General features: G+C 34.6%; 1 protein-coding gene across 10 annotated transcripts in view; it reads left to right on the top strand.

The window, feature by feature from the left end:
* The window catches only part of AXDND1 (axonemal dynein light chain domain containing 1), an 89,409-nt gene that overhangs the window by 24,576 nt on the left and 44,488 nt on the right, over nt 1–20,345 (top strand). For 8 of the 10 annotated variants that reach the window (XR_014264700.1, XM_082465236.1, XM_082465241.1 and 5 more), the window contains 9 exons: nt 1,501–1,641; nt 2,336–2,440; nt 5,819–5,939; nt 9,452–9,553; nt 10,708–10,871; nt 12,402–12,477; nt 14,733–14,967; nt 15,977–16,178; nt 16,979–17,072. Coding sequence is in view for 9 of the 10 variants with exons in the window: in XM_082465236.1 (XP_082321362.1) it covers nt 1,501–1,641; nt 2,336–2,440; nt 5,819–5,939; nt 9,452–9,553; nt 10,708–10,871; nt 12,402–12,477; nt 14,733–14,967; nt 15,977–16,178; nt 16,979–17,072 (1,240 nt within the window). In the remaining variant the exon portion in view is untranslated. The remainder of the gene's footprint in view (nt 1–1,500; nt 1,642–2,335; nt 2,441–5,818; nt 5,940–9,451; nt 9,554–10,707; nt 10,872–12,401; nt 12,478–14,732; nt 14,968–15,976; nt 16,179–16,978; nt 17,073–20,345) is intronic. The other 2 variants (XM_082465238.1, XM_082465242.1) reach the window with 2 other exon arrangements.

Below are 20,345 nucleotides of genomic sequence, written 5' to 3'. Positions count from 1 at the left end.
TAATTACGTTTTTCCCCTGAGAGTTCTGTTGGTTTGTGTCCATATCTGTCTCATCATATGTGATAAGTTTTTTGTTGCTTATTCATGTTTAAATTCCATCTTTTATTTCTCAGACATTTCATGCATAGTTTTGTATTCTAAATCTGATAATTCTAATATATGAAGACCATTGGTATCTAAATCTACTGTGTGTTGTTTCTTCTGCGTCTCATTCATGATGGTTTATTTACATGAGTATTTTCCAGTCTTTGCTTGTGTGACTAATATTTGGCTAATCTTAATCATGAAATCCTCAGGGTATAAATCATGGATGCTTCCTGAAGAGATGATTTGTATTTTTTCTTTTCTGGAATCTTGGCTTCATCCAATAGTCCTACTTCCAGGTTGCCCACTTTGAAGAAAGCCCAAGGCTTAGTCTCTGGGACCCAATGTTGGTATTTTTACTGGGCCACCTCTGACCTTGGGTTTTCCTAGTGAATACTGGTTACCACCTCCCACTCCATTGTTAGCTTACCATATTTAGTTTGTTGTTGTTTTTTCATCCCTAGAGACTTCTATTTCTTTCTGTGAGCCCAGTAATGCTTCAAGAAGTATGCTTTATCATGGATATAGTTGTGTTGTAATGGGAAGGCCCTTCAGAATATTTTGTCCCTATATTGCCATGAGGGAAGGTCCTAAAGAAAGTGTTTTAAAAATTGATACGTCCCAATGTATGAGCTGCACATTGAGCTGATAAACTCCCTGTCACTTTAAGTGTTTAAGCAAGGGCTGGATAATTCTTTTTGTCAGTGGGTGAGAGATCAAGCTAAATGATTATTTCAACTCAAAGATATTAAAATTCTAGGGTCTCAGGCTTAGAATACAATACCTAGATCACTTTTAAAATAAATGAAGACTGCTCAGTTACGGTATTTATAATTTATCATCTGTGATCATTTCCAAATATTTTGTTTGGTTTTATTCAGAAGCAAGAGAAATTACTTCTTAGTACTTAAAGACTTCTTTGTCTTTGTTTATTTTTAAACAGTTGGTGTCTTTTTACATTTTGGTCAGTTTGAGAAAGTGGTTTTATTCATGAATTCAACTATTTACAAAAAAAACTATTTAGAAAAATTCTAATATATTCAAGGCACTCTGTTAGATGTTGTAAATGTGTAAATATGTAAGACATAGTTTTTATCCTGATAGAGTTTATAATTTAGAAGAAGAAATTAAAAAGTCCTTATTTTGTTTCACATCTCAGACATTATATTCCAAATAATTATAACTCTGATTAAAATTCTCCACAGTTCATTCACTTGGAATGCTCATTCATTCATGAGCATGGCAGGAATTCACAGCCTAGATCCTTTTCTTTTTCTGTCTTTTTCTCCCCACATATCTTTTGTGAGTATCTGTTCACTATTTCTTTCCCTAACATTACTTTCTCTCTCACATATTTTCTGGCTCGTTTTTCCTTTTCTTCTTCATGATGTCTTGTTTTCCTTCTTTCTCATACAGAGAGCGGTATGTACAAATGCTTGACCAAATTGCCTGGCATATGACTGACTTCTACAAAGACATGGTAACTCAGCGAGTGATGGACCAGCGCATTTTAGAAGAACTGTACAATTTTAAGAATGTTATTGAGGAACTGACCAGGTAAAAACTGTGCTTCTCAAAGCCCTGTCTCTAAAGAGAGTAAAAAATACTCAGAGAAAGTAGAATGATTAAAGGTGAAGACTCTCTGATTCTCTTTTCGTGTTTTGCAAGAGAACAGAAAGACCTGAATATAACTGTAGAAACGGGTTACACATGTTAACACAAAACTAGGGCTCTGTTGTATGTTTGATAGGGAAAAGACTCTTGTTCTTCCTTCCAAAATAGAGATGCTTATCTTAGTTTGGTTTACAGAGCAGTGCCGTGATTATGGATGTTAAGGTTCAAATCCCAAAGAGAATAAACATTATATATAATAGCAATCACATTTAGTGATCAACCAACCTTGTGGCAAGATGATTAGTGGCAAGAATGAAGAGGATAGGATAGGCATGTCAGAGGGTAGGATAGAGCAGCCTTAAGGCCTTGCCTGCCAGCATCTGCCTTCACTCCATTCTAAAGAATCCTCCCCATCTTCTTTCTGCCTTTTCTAGCCAGTCTGATACCATTTCCAAACGTGGTAAGAGTCCACCTGAATGAACACTAGATTTCTTGATTTGGTTTATAAGGTAGAAAAACTAGGAGGAGATGTACACATGATAACTGAGAAGATTCCTGAGTATAAATCTGATTTCCTAGGTAGAAACATTTTCAAAATCTTCAACTATGAATACAAAATTTCCTTGCTTTATTTCAGGGAGCTGTGTTTGGTTCGGGCACATGATATGAAATTAACAAAGGAAGCAGAGAAGGCCCACAGAGCTTTGGCACAAACTCTTTTAGACGCTGAAAAGAATGCCAGGTGAGTTACCGAATGTTAGCCATTATGTCATACTTGCTTCACACCTTATTTCAAGAAATAAAATTTTTTAGAAGCATTTGAAGTTTTTTGAATTACAACAGTGCTTGAAGGAGTTAATATATGTTAAAGTTCATTGTATATATTAACTCTTCCACACACTGTTGTAATACACATCTTGTGTCTTCCTTGTGTGAGAATTTTCCAGGGGGGTAAACCTAGAAGTGGAATTACTGGGTCATAGGATATGCATAGCCTTGTCTTGCTGGATGTTACCAGATACTCCACAAAGTAGTTGTACCAGTATATCCTCTAATCAGTGTATGAGATTTCCCTTTTGCTCATATCTTTTATCAGTCTGATAGATATGAAATGTACCTGGTTTTTGTTTGCATTTTCCTAGTTAGTAGTGTGAGTCTAGTTCTTTTTTAGATTTTAGTGACTACTGTGGTCCTAATGTTTTTATTCTATTTCAGGGGTTAGCAGACTTTTTCTGTAAAGGGCCAGATGGTGAGCTATGGTTTCTGATGCAACTACTCAATCAACTCTTCCTTTGTAATGTGTGCCACTGTAGTGCAAAAGCAGCCAAGGACAATACCAGAACATGATTGTGTTCCAATAAAATTTATTTATTGACACTGAAATCTGAATTTATAATATTTCCATGTGTTACAGAATATTATTCTCCTATTGTTTTTTAACCATTAAAAAATATAAGAAGTATATCAAATATATAAAAAATAAAAAAAGTAAAATTCTTAGCTCATGTGCTATATAAAAACAAGTGGTGGGCCAGGTTTGACCCACAGGCTGTAGTTTGCTAACCTCTGTTCTATTTCATTTTCATATTCTATTTCGTTTTCTGTTAGAGTTCTGATTACTAGGAAGCTCTTGGGTATGTATCAAAAGATATATTTGATTGCAGTTTAATTTTTTATTTAGTTGATTTAAAATATTATTATATTATCATAGAAGCAGTACATGTGCCTTATAAGAAAATTAGAAAACACAGACAAGCGAAAATAAATTTTTAAAAATCACAATTTCGGGACTTCCCTGGTGGTCCAGTGGTTAAGACTCCGCTCTACCAATGCAGGGGACCTGAGTTCAATCCCCGGTCAGGGAACTAGATCCTGAATGCCGCAACTAAAGATCCCGCATGCCTCAACGAAGATCCCACACGCAACAATGAAGATCCTGTGTGCTGCAACTGAGACCCGATGCAGCTAAAAATAAAATAAAATTAAAAAATAAAAAATAAATAAATCTTTAAAAAATAAATAAATTAGAATTTTCTTTTGTGCTAATGTCGATTATCAGAACAACATCTTCTAAAATCAGAGAGAAGGGGAAGAAAAGACAGAAATAAAATTTCATTTTCTTTAAACATTGATGGTTCTGAAGTATGATGGTTCATTTTGTGTGTGTGTGATTAGATATTGTAGGTAATATTTTTTTCTTATAATGACTAATTATTTTGTTGAAAATTTGGAAAATACAGAAACATAAATAAGAAAATTAAAAACATTCACAATTCTCTTACAGTTAACTACTATTAATATTTCAATATATTTTTCTTTTTTCTATATATTTTTTATAAAAATGATATAAACTGAATATGTACTATTATCATTTGGGTTTTCTTGTTTTATGTTGTACACAAAAATTTTTCCGATGTACCAGAGTATTAAGAACATGATCTTTATTTTTTATTTTTTAAATTATTAATTAATTAATTAATTAATTATTTTTGGCTGCATTGGGTCTTCATTGCTATGCATGGGCTTTCTCTAGTTGCGGTGAGCCGGGGCTACTCTTCGTTGAGGTGCACAGGCTTCTCATTGCGGTGGCCTTTCCTGTTGCAGAGCACGGCTCTAGGAGTGTGGGCTTCAGTAGTTGTGGCACGTGGGCTCTAGAGTGTAGGCTCAGTAGTTGTGGCTCATGGGCTTAGTTGTTCTGTGGCATGTGGGATCTTCCCGGACCAGGGCTTGAACCCATGTCCCCTGCATTGGCAGGCAGATTCTTAACCACTGCACCACCAGGGAAGTCCTAAGAACATGATCTTTAATTAGCTACAGAATATTTTCATCATAGAGCTGCATTATATATTTTATTTGGTCAGTCCCTTGTTGTTGGACATTAAGATTGTTTCTGAATTTTTTCTTTGGCTGTTATAAATAAGGGTCATTCATATATACACTACCAAATGTAAAATGGGTGGCTTTTGGGAGCTGCTGCGTAGCACGGGGAGATCAGCTCGATGCTTTGTGACAACCTAGAGGGGTGGGATAGGGAGGGTGGGAGGGAGGCTCAAGAGGGAGGGGCTATGGGGATATATGTATACATATAGCTGATTTACTTTTTTGTACAGCAGAAACTAACACAACATTGTAAAGCAATTATACTCCAATAAAGATATTTTTTAAAAAAGATAAATAAGGGTCATTAATTCCCTTTTTAAAATTGAGGTCTTTTAGATAGTAAAGTGCATAACTCTTAAGGTTATTGCTTGTTGAATTTTTATATGTATATTCATCTGTGTGCCACCTACAGTGATTAATTTTTTCTCAGTTTGAACACGTAGAAGCCTCCAAATAGAAGGAGGCTTTAGGAACTGATGTTGGCGGTTAATGGCTTTCAACAAAATTAGAAGAATTTTGTGTCACTGGCCTTTTATTCTTACAGAAAAGTTAATATTCCTTAGGAGGAAGTGTTTCAAAAGGTTTGTGAAAGGCTACCAATCACTTTACAACTTCTGTGTTTGTATTTAATCTCAGAAGGGCTCTTAATTCTAAAAGAAGCTTCAATGTAAGTTAGAAGGAAAAGGTATGTTCTGGTAAACAAGAAGAAAAAACATTTAAGAAAAATGTACTTAATTATACTTAAGCTTTTGGTTGATTGGTAGAGAATTTCTTTAAATCTTATACTAATTATATATAATTTTAAAATGTAGCTCACAATTATTGGGCTTTGTGCCTTTGTATCTTCTTAATAAAGAATCCTAAATTCTGTGAGAAAAAAATAAATGAAAACAGCTATATTACTACTACTTGTATTCAGAATTTTTCATTACATATAGTGTTGTTATACCACTGGAGTACCATGGTGTGAAAATTCTAGTGAATAAAGAAGAATATGATGAAAAGTGTTTAGAGCAGGGAACAATATATTGAACTTTTTACTTTAGGACCTTTGTAAGATTTATTCATGAAATGTGAGTATTTTTCTTCTATTTCACTGTATATTAGTGTTACTAATATATCCAGAAGTTATACCATAATTACCTTGTGATGAGTTTTAAAGGAACAAATTGCCTACTTTAGAACAAAGTTATTTTTTAAAATATGTATTTATATAGCTGTTTTTAAATTTTTCTTTTAGAATTGTAGAAGAATATCATGACTTATATACATTACAAAGAGGAAGGATGGAGAGTGATATTAAGCAGTTAATGGCAGAAAGAGATATCTGGAGCTCAGCCACATATGAATTGTCCATAAAGGTTGGTTCATCTGAAATTGTAACTTATTTTTTGGCTAGATAAAGTTTCATTTTACAGTTTTCAATAATCTAGACAAAATTTTTATTTATTTATTTTTATTTTAATTTTTAATTTCTTTTTTACTTTTTTTTTTTTTGGCTGCGTTGGGTCTTCGTTGCTGCATGTGGGCTTTCTCTAGTTGCGGTGAGCGGGGGCTACTCTTTGTTGCAGTGTGCGGGCTTCTCATTTTGGTGGCTTCTCTTGTTGCGGAGCATGGGCTCTAGGTGCACGGGCTTCAGTAGTTGCAGCACGTGGGCCCTAGAGTGCATGGGCTTCAGTAGTTGCGGTGCATGGGCTCTAGGGTGTGCAGGCTTCAGTAGTTGTGGCCTGCGGGCTTTAGAGCGTAGGCTCAGTAGTTGTGGCACATGGGCTTAATTGCTCCGCGGCACGTGGGATCTTCCCGGACTAGGGCTTGAACCCATGTCTCCTCCATTGGCAGGCGGATTCTTGACCACTGCACCACCAGGGAAGTCCCCAAAATTTTATTTTATTTTTAAAGTTTTATTGAAGTACAGTTAATTTACAATGTTGTGTTTAATTTCTGCTGTACAGCAAAGTGACTCAGTTATACATATATATACATTGTTTTTCATATTTTCCATTGTGGTTTATCAGAGGATATTGAATATAGTTCCCTGTGCTATACAGTAGGACCTTGTTGTTTATTTGTCCTATATATAATAGCTTGCATCTGCTAATCCCAAACTCCCAATCATTCCCACCCCGATCCCCCTTACCTTTGGCAACCACAAGTCTGTTCTCTATATCTGTGAGTCCGTTTTTGTTTTGTAGATATGTTCATTTGTGTCATATTTTAGATTCCACATGTAAGTGATATCATGTGGTATTTGTCTTTGTTTCTGACTTACTTCACTTAGTATGGTAATCTCTAGGTCCATCCATGTTGCTGCAAATGGCATTATTTCATTCTTTTTAATGGCTGAGTAATATTTCATTGTGTGTGTATATATATATCTTTTTAAATTTTTTTAAAAATTTTTTATTTTTTTAATTAATTTTTTATTGGCGTATAGTTGATTTACAATGTTGTATTAGTATCTGCTGTACAGCAAAGTGAATCAGTTATACATATACATATATCCACTCTTTTTTAGATTCTGTTCCCATGTAGGTCATTACAGAGTACTGAGTAGAGTTCCCTGTGCTATACAGTAGGTTCTTATTCATTATCTGTTTTATATATAGTAGTGTGTATATGTCAATCCCAATCCCCCAATTTATCCTTCCCAACCCCTCTTTCCCCCTTGGTAACCATGTTTGTTTTCTACATCTTTGACTCTATTTCTGTTTTGTAAATAGGTTCATTTGTACTTTTTTTTTAGGTTCCACATGTAAGAGATATCATATGATATTTGTCTTTCTCTGTCTGACTTACTTCACATGGTCTCTAGGGTCCATCTATGTTGCTGCAAATGGCATTATTTTGTTCTTTTTAATGGCTGAGTAATATTCCATTGTGTGTATATGTGTTTGTGTGTTTCTGTGTACCACATCTTTATCCATTCATCTGCTGATGGACATTTAGGTTGTTTCCATGTAGACAAAATTTTAAAAAATGAAGATGTATATTTAATTGATGAATAATGCAGCTATTCTATTATGGGCCTTGAAAAGGAAAAGTTACATTGTTTTCTTTTGTTTATTCTCTATTGGATAGCTGGCTATTGTCCAATTAAGGGCTCTTTTTCCACCAGAGCCTATGAGTATGAGCCAGAATTCTATTTCTGTTGTTTGTGAACATGTTAAAACTTTCAACTTTAATTATACACTAATAAACTAGGGAAAGTGGTTCTTATTTTTTTACATAATGTAACTGTATTACGATCACTTGATAACTCACTTTGGTTCTATTACCTTGGTACCCAAGATGACAACTGACTTGAAATATAGCAGCCTGTGGACAATTATAGTGATGCTTTAGGAAAGTAGTAATGTCCCACAATACAGTGTTCTATTTTTCTAAAATGTTTGCTGGTTGGTTGCCTAATTTCACATCTGAGAATTATAATATTAACAATAAATTATGACCCTCAACAGATGCAAATTTTTATCCCATTTTCCTCTTTAATAGTCAGACCTCATCTATGACACAGATGTTCCATTCTGATGCAGAACTTTAAAAGGGACATTGACATGTCGGAGAAAACAATTGTGAAAGTAAATATATAATATAAGAAACAAACCTGGAAAAGAAACAGACTCACAGATTCAGAGAACAAACTAGTAGTTCCCAGTGGGGAGAGGGAAAGGGGGAGGGGCAAGATAGGGTAGGGGATTGAGGTACGAACTACTACGTATAAAATAAATAAGCTACAAGGATACATTGTACAGCACAAAGAATATAGCCAATATTTTATAATAACTATAAATGGAATATAACCTTTAAAAATGGTCTGTCACTATGTTGTACACCTGAAACTTATATAATATTGTACATCAACTATACCTCAGTTTAAAAGAAAAAAGAAACAAATCTGGGAGCTAACATGTTCAGTAGGAGAAAAAAAGATGACAAGTGAGTTCCCTCACTCTAGAAGTATTTAAACAGTAGAGAACTAACTGACCAGTGGTAGGAGATTTCTGTAGAAGAATACCTTGAATTAATGGGGCTTTGTGTTGGATCATCCGTAATAGGAAATAACAGCTATAATGTCAACTCCCTGAAAATAAGGACTTTGTTCACCGATATACGCACAGTGTCTTGAACAGTCAGTCATTCACTGAATGACTATATAATTGATTCAGTATATCAGTGGTTCTCAAAGTATGGTCCATGGACCCCCTTGAAGGTCCATAAAACCCTTCATGAGGTGAAAACTAGTGTCATTGTAACACTGAGTTATCATCTGCCTTTTTCATTCTCATTCAGATATGAATGTACAGGGGATTTTTCTTGAAGCTACATGGTATGGGATATTGCAACAGATTGAATTCGAAAACAAATGAAAATCCAGCTCTATTCTATTAAAGCAAACATTAAAGAGATTTGTAAAGATGTGAAACTGCGTGTTCTTTTCACTAATTTTTTTTGTTTTAGAAAATATAGTTATTTTTCAGAAAAACTATGTTAAATATATAATGGGCTTATTAATGTTTAAGTGAATTAACAAATACATATTTTAAATAATTTCAGTTTTCCAATGCAATAAATAAAAATAGATATAATCCATATAAACAAAAGCTCTTCGGAGTTCTCAATAATTTTTAAGAGTATAAAGGGGTTTTGAGATAAAAATTGAGAACCTCTGCTATATACTATGTTCAATTTGGTTCCAGTTCAGTAGTTTCAGAAAACGAATTTATGATTCAAGTTAGTTCATGATTTAAATAAGAAATTGTGATTGAATTAATGATTCAATGAAAAATTGGTACGTGAAATTGGTTTGGGTTTAAAAAATTACAATGGTTTGTTAATGTTTTAGGTTCCTAATTTTAGTACTTTCTAAAAATAGGTAATTGAAAGAAATAACGTCATGTTGGCTAAAAGACTTTACCTCAATGAAAAAGGCTGGAATAAATATACTAAGCATTTCATCATACTGCTGTCAACTAAGGTAAAGCTCAGTTCACTTAAGTCATGGGAAAAGCGACTCCAACTGTTGAGGGTTGAGGCTACAAGAAGCCTTTGTTAATTTATAGATTTTTTTAAATTTTAATTAATTAATTAATTTATTTTTGGCTGTGTTGGGTCTTCGTTGCTGCGCATGGGCTTTCTCTGGCTGCGGCCAGCAGGGGCTACTCTTCTTTGCCGTGCGTGGGCATCTCACTGCGGTGGCTTCTCTTGTTGTGGAGCATGGGCTCTGGAGCACAGGCTCAGTAGTTGTGGCGCACGGGCTTAGTTGCTCTGCGGCATGTGGGATCTTCCCCCCCGAACCCGTGTCCCCTGCATTGACAGGTGGATTCTTAACCACTGTGCCACCAGGGAAGTCCCTAATTTATAGATTAAATTTTAAATATAGTTTTATATTTCTGCTTTATTGGGAGCAAAATGAAAAATCTAAGGAAAAGTGAATAAAGGCCCTTCTTTACATTTGTCTTCTATAATAATTAGAGCAATTTAAGCAATTTGTCTAAGTTAATAACACTGCACATGTTACTTATAGAGTTATAGTGCTTAAACAAAAGTGTAACTGTGTTCATTGAAATAATTGCATTATTGATGCATTCTGTGCAATATTATGGGAAAATTCAGTGAGCACACTAGGTTGAAAAGGAAGGAGGTGGCATTTAGTATGTTTCTAGAGCCAAACCATTTACACTAGTCATTTCGTTTAATTCTTATAACAGTCCTGTAAGATATATATTAGGGTCTTTATTTTATAGATAAGAAAACTTAATCTCAAGTTAAATAATATCCCCCAAGATTATACAGCCAGTCAATGGCTAAGATTTACATTTGGTTCTGTTTGGCTTTGAAATTCCTGTTCTTTCCAATGTACTGCACTGCCTGCCAAATCCTATGAGGAAACTGGGTTCATGTTGCAAAGGAAAAAAATCTTGTTCCTAATGCTTTTTTTATTGTGGAAAAATTCACCACCAAAGGGACTGTGTAATAGTGTCACTGATATTTTGAAAGAGGAATATCTTTTCAATTTTTGGATCCATTTTCTACATATGACTCTAGTATTGCAACATTAATAATGGCCTGGTGTATGTATTTGTTACATGAATAAATGAATCAATGGTTTAATTCCATGCATTTATCTAGGACACTGCAGACCTTGCACTGTTGCAGAAGTTGACGGAGAAATGGAGAAATTTAGTGAATAAATTTAAACAGGAAGTGGAACAAAATGAAGAGTCTACAAGAGAAAAATTGCAAAGTGTTAAGGATGGCCTTGTCAAATGGCAGCAGTTCTTCAGAAATAATACGTGGGTCTCCAAGAATCTTGTTTTTCTGATTATGTGACATCATGTTTGATAACTCAGTCCAATTCTTCCTCTCTTTTTATCTTGTTTCTCTTTTACCTTGTAATTACTCTACCATTGATTTTGGTTAGGTAACCAGCTGCCCTTACATGGGCACAATCCTGCTAGGAGCTTGAATGGTCTTGCAGTTTCTAGTGCTAATCATCTCTGATCATCTTGATCCCTGTACCCAACTGCTGCTGCTTCCACTTAAGTCCAACTCTTTTTCTTTTCTTCTCTTTACTCTCTTTTTAAAATCAAGTCAACTTATGTCATTACTCTTGGCAAACTTGAATATCTGGATCCATCTGCAAATTCTGTAGCATAGTGCATGTGCTGAGAAGTGGAATCAATGACTGGCAGTTATAAGGAGGTTGATTCTGATTGGATATCATATCTTGTAACAATTAGAGAAATTTGACAATGGAAGAAGCTGCCTTCCTTTGTTAATTAATAAAGTAGTTAATTGGAGACTGGATGACTACATCACAGCCAAGGTTAGTGGGAATCCATACTTTGAATGCAGGCTGGACTCAGTGATTTCTAAAGGTTTTTTTTGTTTTTTAAACTTTAAGATGCTTCGTCTGTTGAGGAAACACATTTAGGTACCATTTCCATTTCAAATTGAGAAGAGCGGTTTCAGCTTTTCATGTCCTGTAAGACAGCTGTCCCCAGCCTTTTTGGCACCAGGGACCGGTTTCGTGGAAGACAGTTTTTCCACAGACTGGTTGGGAGGGATGATTTCGGGATGATTCAAGAGCATTACATTTATAGTGCACTTTATTTCTATTATTATTACATCCGCTCCAGCTGAGATCATCAGGCATTAGGTCCTGGAGGCTGGGAGCTAAACCCAAACTGCCTGGATCTAAACCTGCTCTAAGAGGTTTGCCAGTGAGTAGATTTGGAAGTTGTGGAAGCTGAAGCTGGTACATATCCGAGCTGGTTGCTGCTGCCATTGCCGGCTTCTACTGTGTGTTGACGCTCAGCTGGGAGAGGAGCACAGGTGGCAGTGGTTCCCTTCTCCCTTTCTCCTCGGGAACTTCTTTACCAAGAGCTTTCTCCTTGTGAGGCTTCAAAAGATATTAAAGGAAACTCTTAACAGAAGTTAGGGCTCCTGACCTAAATGTTGAGTTTTAATTGTTCTTTAGGCTTCCTTTCTATTTATATATTGTTTTGGCTGCTGTGTTCCACAGGAATCATTCTTATCATGACCTAATTTTGGGTGCTGAGGACCCAGAGACCACTCTTTTAATACTGTCATGGCCTCTGACCCTTGCTTACTTGCTTACTCAGGTCTGATTAGGGTCTAAATTTATATTTATATTTGTAAATTTAAAAATAAATGCCTATGAGGGAGAGCCTGAACCTGAAAGGCATTTGGGAAAATCATCAGGGAGAAACATATTATTAATTGTTATAAATGTGTGGATTCATGATTTTCTTTGTTTATATCTTGTTATGAGACCATGCTCTTGCTCTTTTTCCTTTCAGTGGAAAAGACATTTTATCCCCTAGTAAAGAAAATAGATTTGAATCAGTTGTTCCAGACTTCAAGCAGTGGCGAAAGGTAAGACTTTCTAGTAAACAGCTTGGTAATCAAAATGCTGTTTGTAAACTTGTTACTCTTCACCTACAACTGAGTCACATCTCATCCTTTAAAAATGCCATACTAGGTTTTACTAGGAAAGCATCAAGACTACAGGGGCTTTTAAAAGTACTCTTAAAGATTCTATTTTCAGTTCTATTTTAGATTTTCGAGTCAAAGTTAGGCTGCCAGAAAAAAAATTGGGAAAAGATACTTGGGTGGCAGTTAGGGTAGTTCTGATTCTCTCATCTAATTGTCAGACATAAGTAACATCTGTGCCTCTCATGTACTTGACTTTTTTCTTTCTTTTTTTAAAATAAATAAATTTATTTATTTATTTTATTTTTGGCTGCTTTGGGTCTTTGTTGCTGCATGCAGGCTTTCTCTAGTTGCGGCAAGCGGGGGTTACTCTTCGTTGCGGTGCACGGGCTTCTCATTGAGGTGGCTTCTCTTGTTGTGGAGCACGGGCTCTAGGCACAAGGGCTTAAGTAGTTGTGGCTCGCGGGCTCTAGAGCACAGGCTCAGTAGTTGTGGCGTGTGGGCTTAGTTGCTCCGTGGCATGTGGGATCTTCCCGGTCCAGGGATGGAACCCATGACCCCTGCATTGGCAGGCGGATTCCATGCCACCAGGGAAGTCCCTACCTGGCTTTTTTCTTAAGGACAAATTGGACTTTTAAAATTAATAACATCTTTTTTAAAAATTGTGGTAAAATATACATAACATAAAATTTACCTTTTTAATCATTTTTAAGTGTACAGTTCAGTGGCATTAAGTACATTCACATTGTTGTGCAACCATCACCACCATTCATGTCCAGAACTTTTTTATCTTCCTGAACTGAAACTCTACCCATTAAACAAACAATAACTCACCATTTCCTCCTCCTCCCAGCCCCTGGCAACCACCATTCTACTTTCTGTCTTTATAAATTTGACTACTCTAGGCACCTCATATGAATGAAATCATATAGAATTAGTCCTTTTGTGACTGACTTATTCCCTTCAGCATAATATCCATAAGGTTCATCCATGTTACGGCATATATCGGAATTTCCTTCCTTCTTAAAGCCAAATCATATTCCATTGTATGTATATATCATACTTTGTTTATTAATAACATCTTTTTAAGAGGGTTCAAACTTTGAAAATAGGTTTCATTAATCGAATTACTATCATGTTATAGTAGTCTGACAAGGAAAAATATATGATATTGAAATCCTCCAATGTGAACATCAAACTCATGACCTAATGAAATCTCATCCAGATCCCAGGAAACCATTTTCTTTTGTTTTGGAATTATTTGAGCAGAATATTCTAAGAATTGAAGATGTTTGTTGTCATATATACAACATAGCTAGTTTAGTGACTTTTTTTTTTTTTTTTTTTTTTACTGTTTATCTGTTTGACATTGCATAGATAAAATTGAAAAAAATCATGCTTCTTTTTTGAGTAGGAATAATAATAATTCTCATTCATTAACTTGTCAGGCTGAAGGTGCTTTCCACATGTTGCTTTACTTATTCTTCATAGCATCCACATGATGCAGGTTTTATAATCCCCATCTCACAGATGTGGAAATTGAAGGTTAGAAATGTTAAGTAACTTGCCTTAGTTTTCTGTAAATGGTAAATGGCTGAGTCAGAATTTGAGTCCATGTCTCTCCAATTCCAAAATTCTTACCCTAATTGCTCTGCTACAGTGCTTCCCTATACTGATTACTGATAAGTGTGGGTGATTTGTTTCCATTATCTGAGTCACAAATAATGGCAAGCTTTATATATAGGTTGCACTTTATTTTTTCCACAAATATTTATTGATATGTCAGATATAGCACTTGGACTTGGGGTTAAACAGATAAATGAAAACCTATACATTCTACGAACTTTCCCAGTTTAGTGGGGATCATGTAAACAGAAATATTACATCCTTACCAAAGCAAATAGTAATTAAAAATGCTCAGCTCTCTGAGACTTAATTGCCTATCACTAATTTTTTTACCTATATAGGATATAATATAATTATTTTCATCCCTGGTAAACTATGGGTTATCTTACAGAGTATCAAAATTAATTAAAATTCACTTTAACTTTGAAAATAAAATATATGTCATATGAAGAAATGGTATGACAAATAATAATAAGATATGTAATTCCAAAATATTTAGGAGTCACCTGAGTAGACTTTGATGAAATCAGTGAACAATGTGCTAACTTCCTCATCCCCCTTTCACTCTCTAGATGTTGACTGAAGACAAAGACAAGTTTTCTGGGGATCTTCTAGTGTCAAAATATGCTTCTCTCAAGATTATTAAACATTTACAGGAAAGCTGGGCAGATATTGGGCTTGGGATATTTAGTCGCCATAAAAGTATGGAGGGAAAGATACCACCAGAGCAGAAGCACATGGAGGAAATTGTGAAAAGTACAGGAAGACTCTACAAAGAATTTGAAATAAGAATAAATGGGGATAATGGTATGGAAAAAAAAACCAATGAAAATGATAATTAGATGGCTTGACAATATAAAGCATTTTAATAGTAATTATTTTCAATACAATTAATATTTAAAAACAAAATAATACATATAGTTTTAAAAATCAAGGAATATAAAGCATGGAGCATCACTTTATTGAGATATAAGTCATATACTGTACAATTCATCTATTTAAAGTATACAATTTGATGATTTTTTAGTATATTCACAAACATATGCAACCAGATGGTAAATGGTTTAAAATAAAAGAGGAAGTCAAAATGATGAATGAGAGTGAAATTAACAAGTCATTTTGAATACTCCTAAAAGATTAAAGTTTACTGATGAAGGCAGTGGGAATATTTTCATCAAGGACAAGAAAAAGTTTGTTTTTAAATTATTTCTCTTTATATATCTCTGAGATGGGAGCATTTTCATATCTTATTTTGCAAATGAGTTTAGACAAAATTATAGAGAGGGTATTTTGCCATGATCTCACAGTGAATCAGTCAAAAATTAGAATCCGAACTTGATACTTATTCAGACCAAAACGATAAACTTCATGTAAACCTGAACAATAACCTAAAAAATGACTCAAGAACTATAACCGTTCTAGTTTCTGTTATTAACTATCTTATAATCATGAAGAAACTGTTTTTCATCATTGTCTTCTTAACAGGATAACTCAGTGAATTAATACCTTTAACAGAAACTGCAGTTCATGGTTTCTGGGTTTAATGCATTTCATTCTCAGCTGAGAAGAGAAGACAGTGTAAAAACTGTCATCAGCGAAATAGTCCATCAGTCAGAAAAGCGCTGATTATGTAGTTTTTATTCACTAAATATTTATTTAGGAAACTACTCTTTGCAAGATTCTCTGCTAGGCAAGCTGTAGGATAATAAGAAAATGAAAAAAGATATGCACCTGCCCATTAGTATTTCATAATTTATTATTGAAATAGTAGACTTACAAATACTTCTAAAATTTAATGCTTTTCTCACTTTTCCAGGTATCTCTAAAATTCTTCCAGATTTGGTTAGTTCTCTTGAATTCTGTTTTTTCAAGTTGGAAAACCTCCTGGAGTCTCCTGAACTGCTTCTTGAAGAATGGGAGGGACTTAATGAAAAAATTAATGAAATGAAATCTCAGTTGGATGTATCGTTAAACATTATTGGTACTGTTCCGCAGTACATAGATGTGGATTCTGGCTCGTAAGTTCCCATAGGTCTCTGCTGGGTAGAAGGGAATCCCCACTTCTCAACTGCATTTTCTCAGTACTTCGCCTCAGCAATGGGTATTTGGGGTCAGATAAAAAACCTTTGCCTCCTCTTCCTCCAAGTAAGAAAGCCATCTGACTGGGAGCTGGAGGGTGAGGGAGTCCTGGCTTCTTAACTACAGCAGTCTAGGATGGAGTTTCTGCCTCACTGAGCTGAGAAGGGGAAGAGCGGGAGTAGTTTTGGTTCAAATACCATAGACTCTTGCCTTTCCTACTGAATCTTCATAAATTGTCTTGAATATAAGTTTCTTCAGTTGCTGTTTGTCCTTAGAACCATTTCCAGAAGCTTTCAATGGTTTTTGTTTTGTTTTAGTAATTTTCACTAATTTCACTGTAGAGTGGGTCACCTTTTCTCCTCCCACTGTCATGTTGGAAGTTGATCTCTTGAGAGGGTTTTAAAACTCATTCTTCTCACTTTGTGGCCTCAGTGGTCTAGAAGTAAATGTAAAGGGAGTGAGTGTAAGTTTTTACAGTAGAGGTCTAACACTGAAAGTAAGGTCTACATTGTCCAGAGTGCATTTCACCTAACCTACGTGAGGTTAGGAAGGCTGTCAGTGAGTAGCCATTCTACCAGATAATTCAAGGATTTGATTCACCTTTCTCTGAGTTCTCAAACAGTTGTCCACACTGACGTTTACTAGGCCCAGCCAAATAAAACCCTTTCTTTTATCCGATAGTTACTTTCATACTCTTAAGTAAGTCACTTATCTTTATTTTACTTGCTTTTTCCTTCAGGGTACTCCAAGCACGTATATTTAACATGATTCAACAATGGCTTTTGAAGACAGGCAATGAGATTAACAATGGTAACATGGAACTTCAGCGCCAAGTATGTACTTGTAGGAATTTGTTAGATTATTTTTTGCCTTGGCTGGGAGTTTTCTTCAAGGAAAAACCAAGTTATGCCTATCCAATTGAAGCAGGAGATTGGGAGGGCAAAATGGGAACTTATATAATATAATTACTGAAATGATTTTCAGTGGATTTTTAAATGCGGTATGTTCCTGCCTTTGGAATGAAGTTTCAGAGATGATCAAAAGTTTTTGTGATCTAATTAATATCTTTACTCTTTACTCAGTATACCGAAAAAATTTTCCCTCAATAGCATTAATCATTTTAAGAATTTATGTTGGTGCCCTTGACTGGCTGAAGGGATGACAGAAACATGTTTCTAAGAAGAAAGACAAGATGCTACAGTACTATTGGTCTACAGTTAGTAGAAGAAATAGGGAATTGTCCTGCAGTTCTGAAGAACTAAACCTGTGGAATTCTTAACTAGCACAACATGAAATAATAATTTCCAAAGGATGTCTTAGTTTTTTACATTTACTGCCACTTCCTAGTCTTAATTATAATTTAAATTCATACAGGAATCTCTTATTATAAGTCAACTTAATATGCAAGTATTTGACCTTACAAAATTGATAAAATGAATTTAATTAATTTTAATATTGCTTAAATTGGGAATTTGAAAGGCAGAGATCAGCATGCTGTATAGGAATACTACTTATGAAGCATTATATCACAGTCTGTGAGCATATTGTGAACATAGAGACATCAAGAGTTGAGGAGCAAATATGTTAAGACTGGAAGTATGGATCCAGGGGATCCCCAGGCTTGGGAGAAATTTCTATGACTTAGAACACAACCAAAATTAAGAAGAAAAAGGGTAAGAGAGTGCCTGTCACATAGTGGAACTCAATAAATATTTCTTGAATGAAGTAAGGAAGAACATTCCAGCATTGTTGATGTTTTATGGTGTTGCTACATTAACCCTTTCTTTGGTAAGTTTACCATTGGATACTCAGTTTGCCATTGGGGATTATCTCTGGGGAATCATATTCTCAATTTTTAAAATTGTGGAATTCAGTTTTTATAATATAGGATTATTTAGAAAGTACCTTTATATACTTCTCATTTTTATATTTTATATACTTCTCTATTTTAACACTACAGCATTATAATATAGTTAAGCTGCCTAGAAAACTTGCAAGATTATACATTCCTTGAGGAACTGTGTGTATCTATATTAACTGGTATAAGTATTTAAAAATGGAAAAGTTTATCTTTTTTAACCCACCATTCATTTTCCTTTCTGATCCATTTTCTTTCAGATTTTTTGGTTTTGTTTTGTTTTTTTCTTTATACCTTTACTCCATCTAATCTGTGCTGCTTGGCAGTCTAAAACAGTGATCTTCAAATATTTTTTATCATGTATCTCTATCAGCAAAAAATCTTTGAACAAGTCATTTCTAACTTACTATTTCTAACTTACTTATGAGAATTTCTCTGTTAACCTTTTTGGTACATTATAAAATATAAACAAATAGTCAAAAGAGACGAAATGAATAATATTTAAAAATAATTTTTAGTAATGGTTTTAAAAAAACTGATGTGATTGAACAGGCTTCATAATTTTTTTTACAATCACAGGTTAATACTTAGTGATAAAGCCATTTGAAGGTCTGCTCCTAAGTTCAGTTTACTTCGTTACTTGTTTTTAAGGACTGTCATTGCTGAAATAATAGCTCACAAAAGAACAATGCAAACTGAAGAAGCGCATTATTGGCAGTATTTATTACATAATGCTCATATTTCAATTCCATCAGTCAGTTATGTAAAGATTTTTTTTAAATTGATCAGTAAAATTTTCCATCTACCATAATGTCAATCAGTTGTTCTTATAAACATTAGGCAATGTAGCATTTCTTTTTTCTAACAAAAGATCCCCAACCAATTGATGCACTTTATTTGTAAGATTTTAAAAGAATTAGAAACATATTTCCAGATTTTCAAGTATATAAATTTGAGAGTTTTTAAAAGTGAGCTATGTATCATTTTCAGCAACAAAATCATACCAAGATGGAAATCCTTCCAACTCTCCATTTTCAAAATGACTGCTCCATAATGTAAATTTCTTTTACTCATTGTTAAACATCAATTATATTTTGAAGGGACAAATTAAGTGTGATTTTTTTTTTTTTTATATCAGCTAGGCGATGGCTATGTTGCCACTTGCCATCCCTGAAAAGATTAGTAAATTTGAAACAAGCTGTTTTATAAAAAAACACTTCATCTTAAAGTTTCTCTTAAGAATTTTATATCAGAATCACAGTAAATCTCTGGTTTATTATAAAAATTATCATTTTCACTCTCCATCTAATTAAAGAGAATGATTCCATATCTTAGTGAAAGTAAAAGATATTCTGTGTTTATTTTGATTCTAATTTTAAATTCCCCTATGACCTATTACATGACCTTGATTCTACCATTTAATCTCTCTAATATAACTATGAAATGAAGATAACACATATTTGTGTTTATTTCACAGGGGTGGTTTAAGGATTTATTAATATTTTATGTAAGCGAAAATGAGTTATTTCAATGACAGTATCATCCAGGCCATTGGTATATGAAAGAACAGATTAGAGAATTAATTAATTCTCTAAGAAGAATTAATGTAATTGAGTAGCAGCAGGGGCTTAGTGGGGAAAATATCTTTGGCTTGTGAAAAGAAGGTCATAGTTTTTTAAACTCTTTCTCAGGAAGAGTTGCCCTTTTCCTGACGTGTAAATTCAGGTGTAAAAAGACACTAATCAAGATTACTTTAGGGACTTCCCTGGTGGCACAGTGGTTAAGAATCCGCCTGCCAATGCAGGGGACATGAGTTCGATCCCTGGGCTGGGGAGATCCCACATGCCACAGAGCAACTAAGCCCATGAGCCACAACTACTGAGCCCACATGCCACTCATGTGGCATGCCACATGCTACTGAAACTTGCACGCCTAGAGCCCGTGCTCCACAACAAGAGAAGCCACCGCAATGAGAAGCCCGCGCAACGTAGCAAAGAGTAGCCCCCGCTTGCCGCAACTGGAGAAAGCCCGTGCACAGCAATGAAGACCCAACACAGCCAAAAATAAATAAATAAAATAAAATAAATTTATTAAAAAAAAAAATTTGCTTTAGGTCGTTTATGGCCTTTTCTTTTGAGGCAGGAAGTTTGGGTTTTAGTACAAGGATAGACGACCAAGCTTCATTTTTATTCATTAATTTAACAAACATTTATTAAGCACTTACTCCCTGCTAAGTACTGTGTGTGGT

Source organism: Balaenoptera physalus (assembly GCF_965194825.1).
Source record: "Balaenoptera physalus genome assembly, chromosome: 1".
Classification (NCBI taxonomy): Eukaryota; Metazoa; Chordata; class Mammalia; order Artiodactyla; family Balaenopteridae; genus Balaenoptera; species Balaenoptera physalus.
The sequence above is the reverse complement of the archived record's forward strand: the minus strand, read 5'-3'. Positions and strand labels throughout refer to the sequence as shown.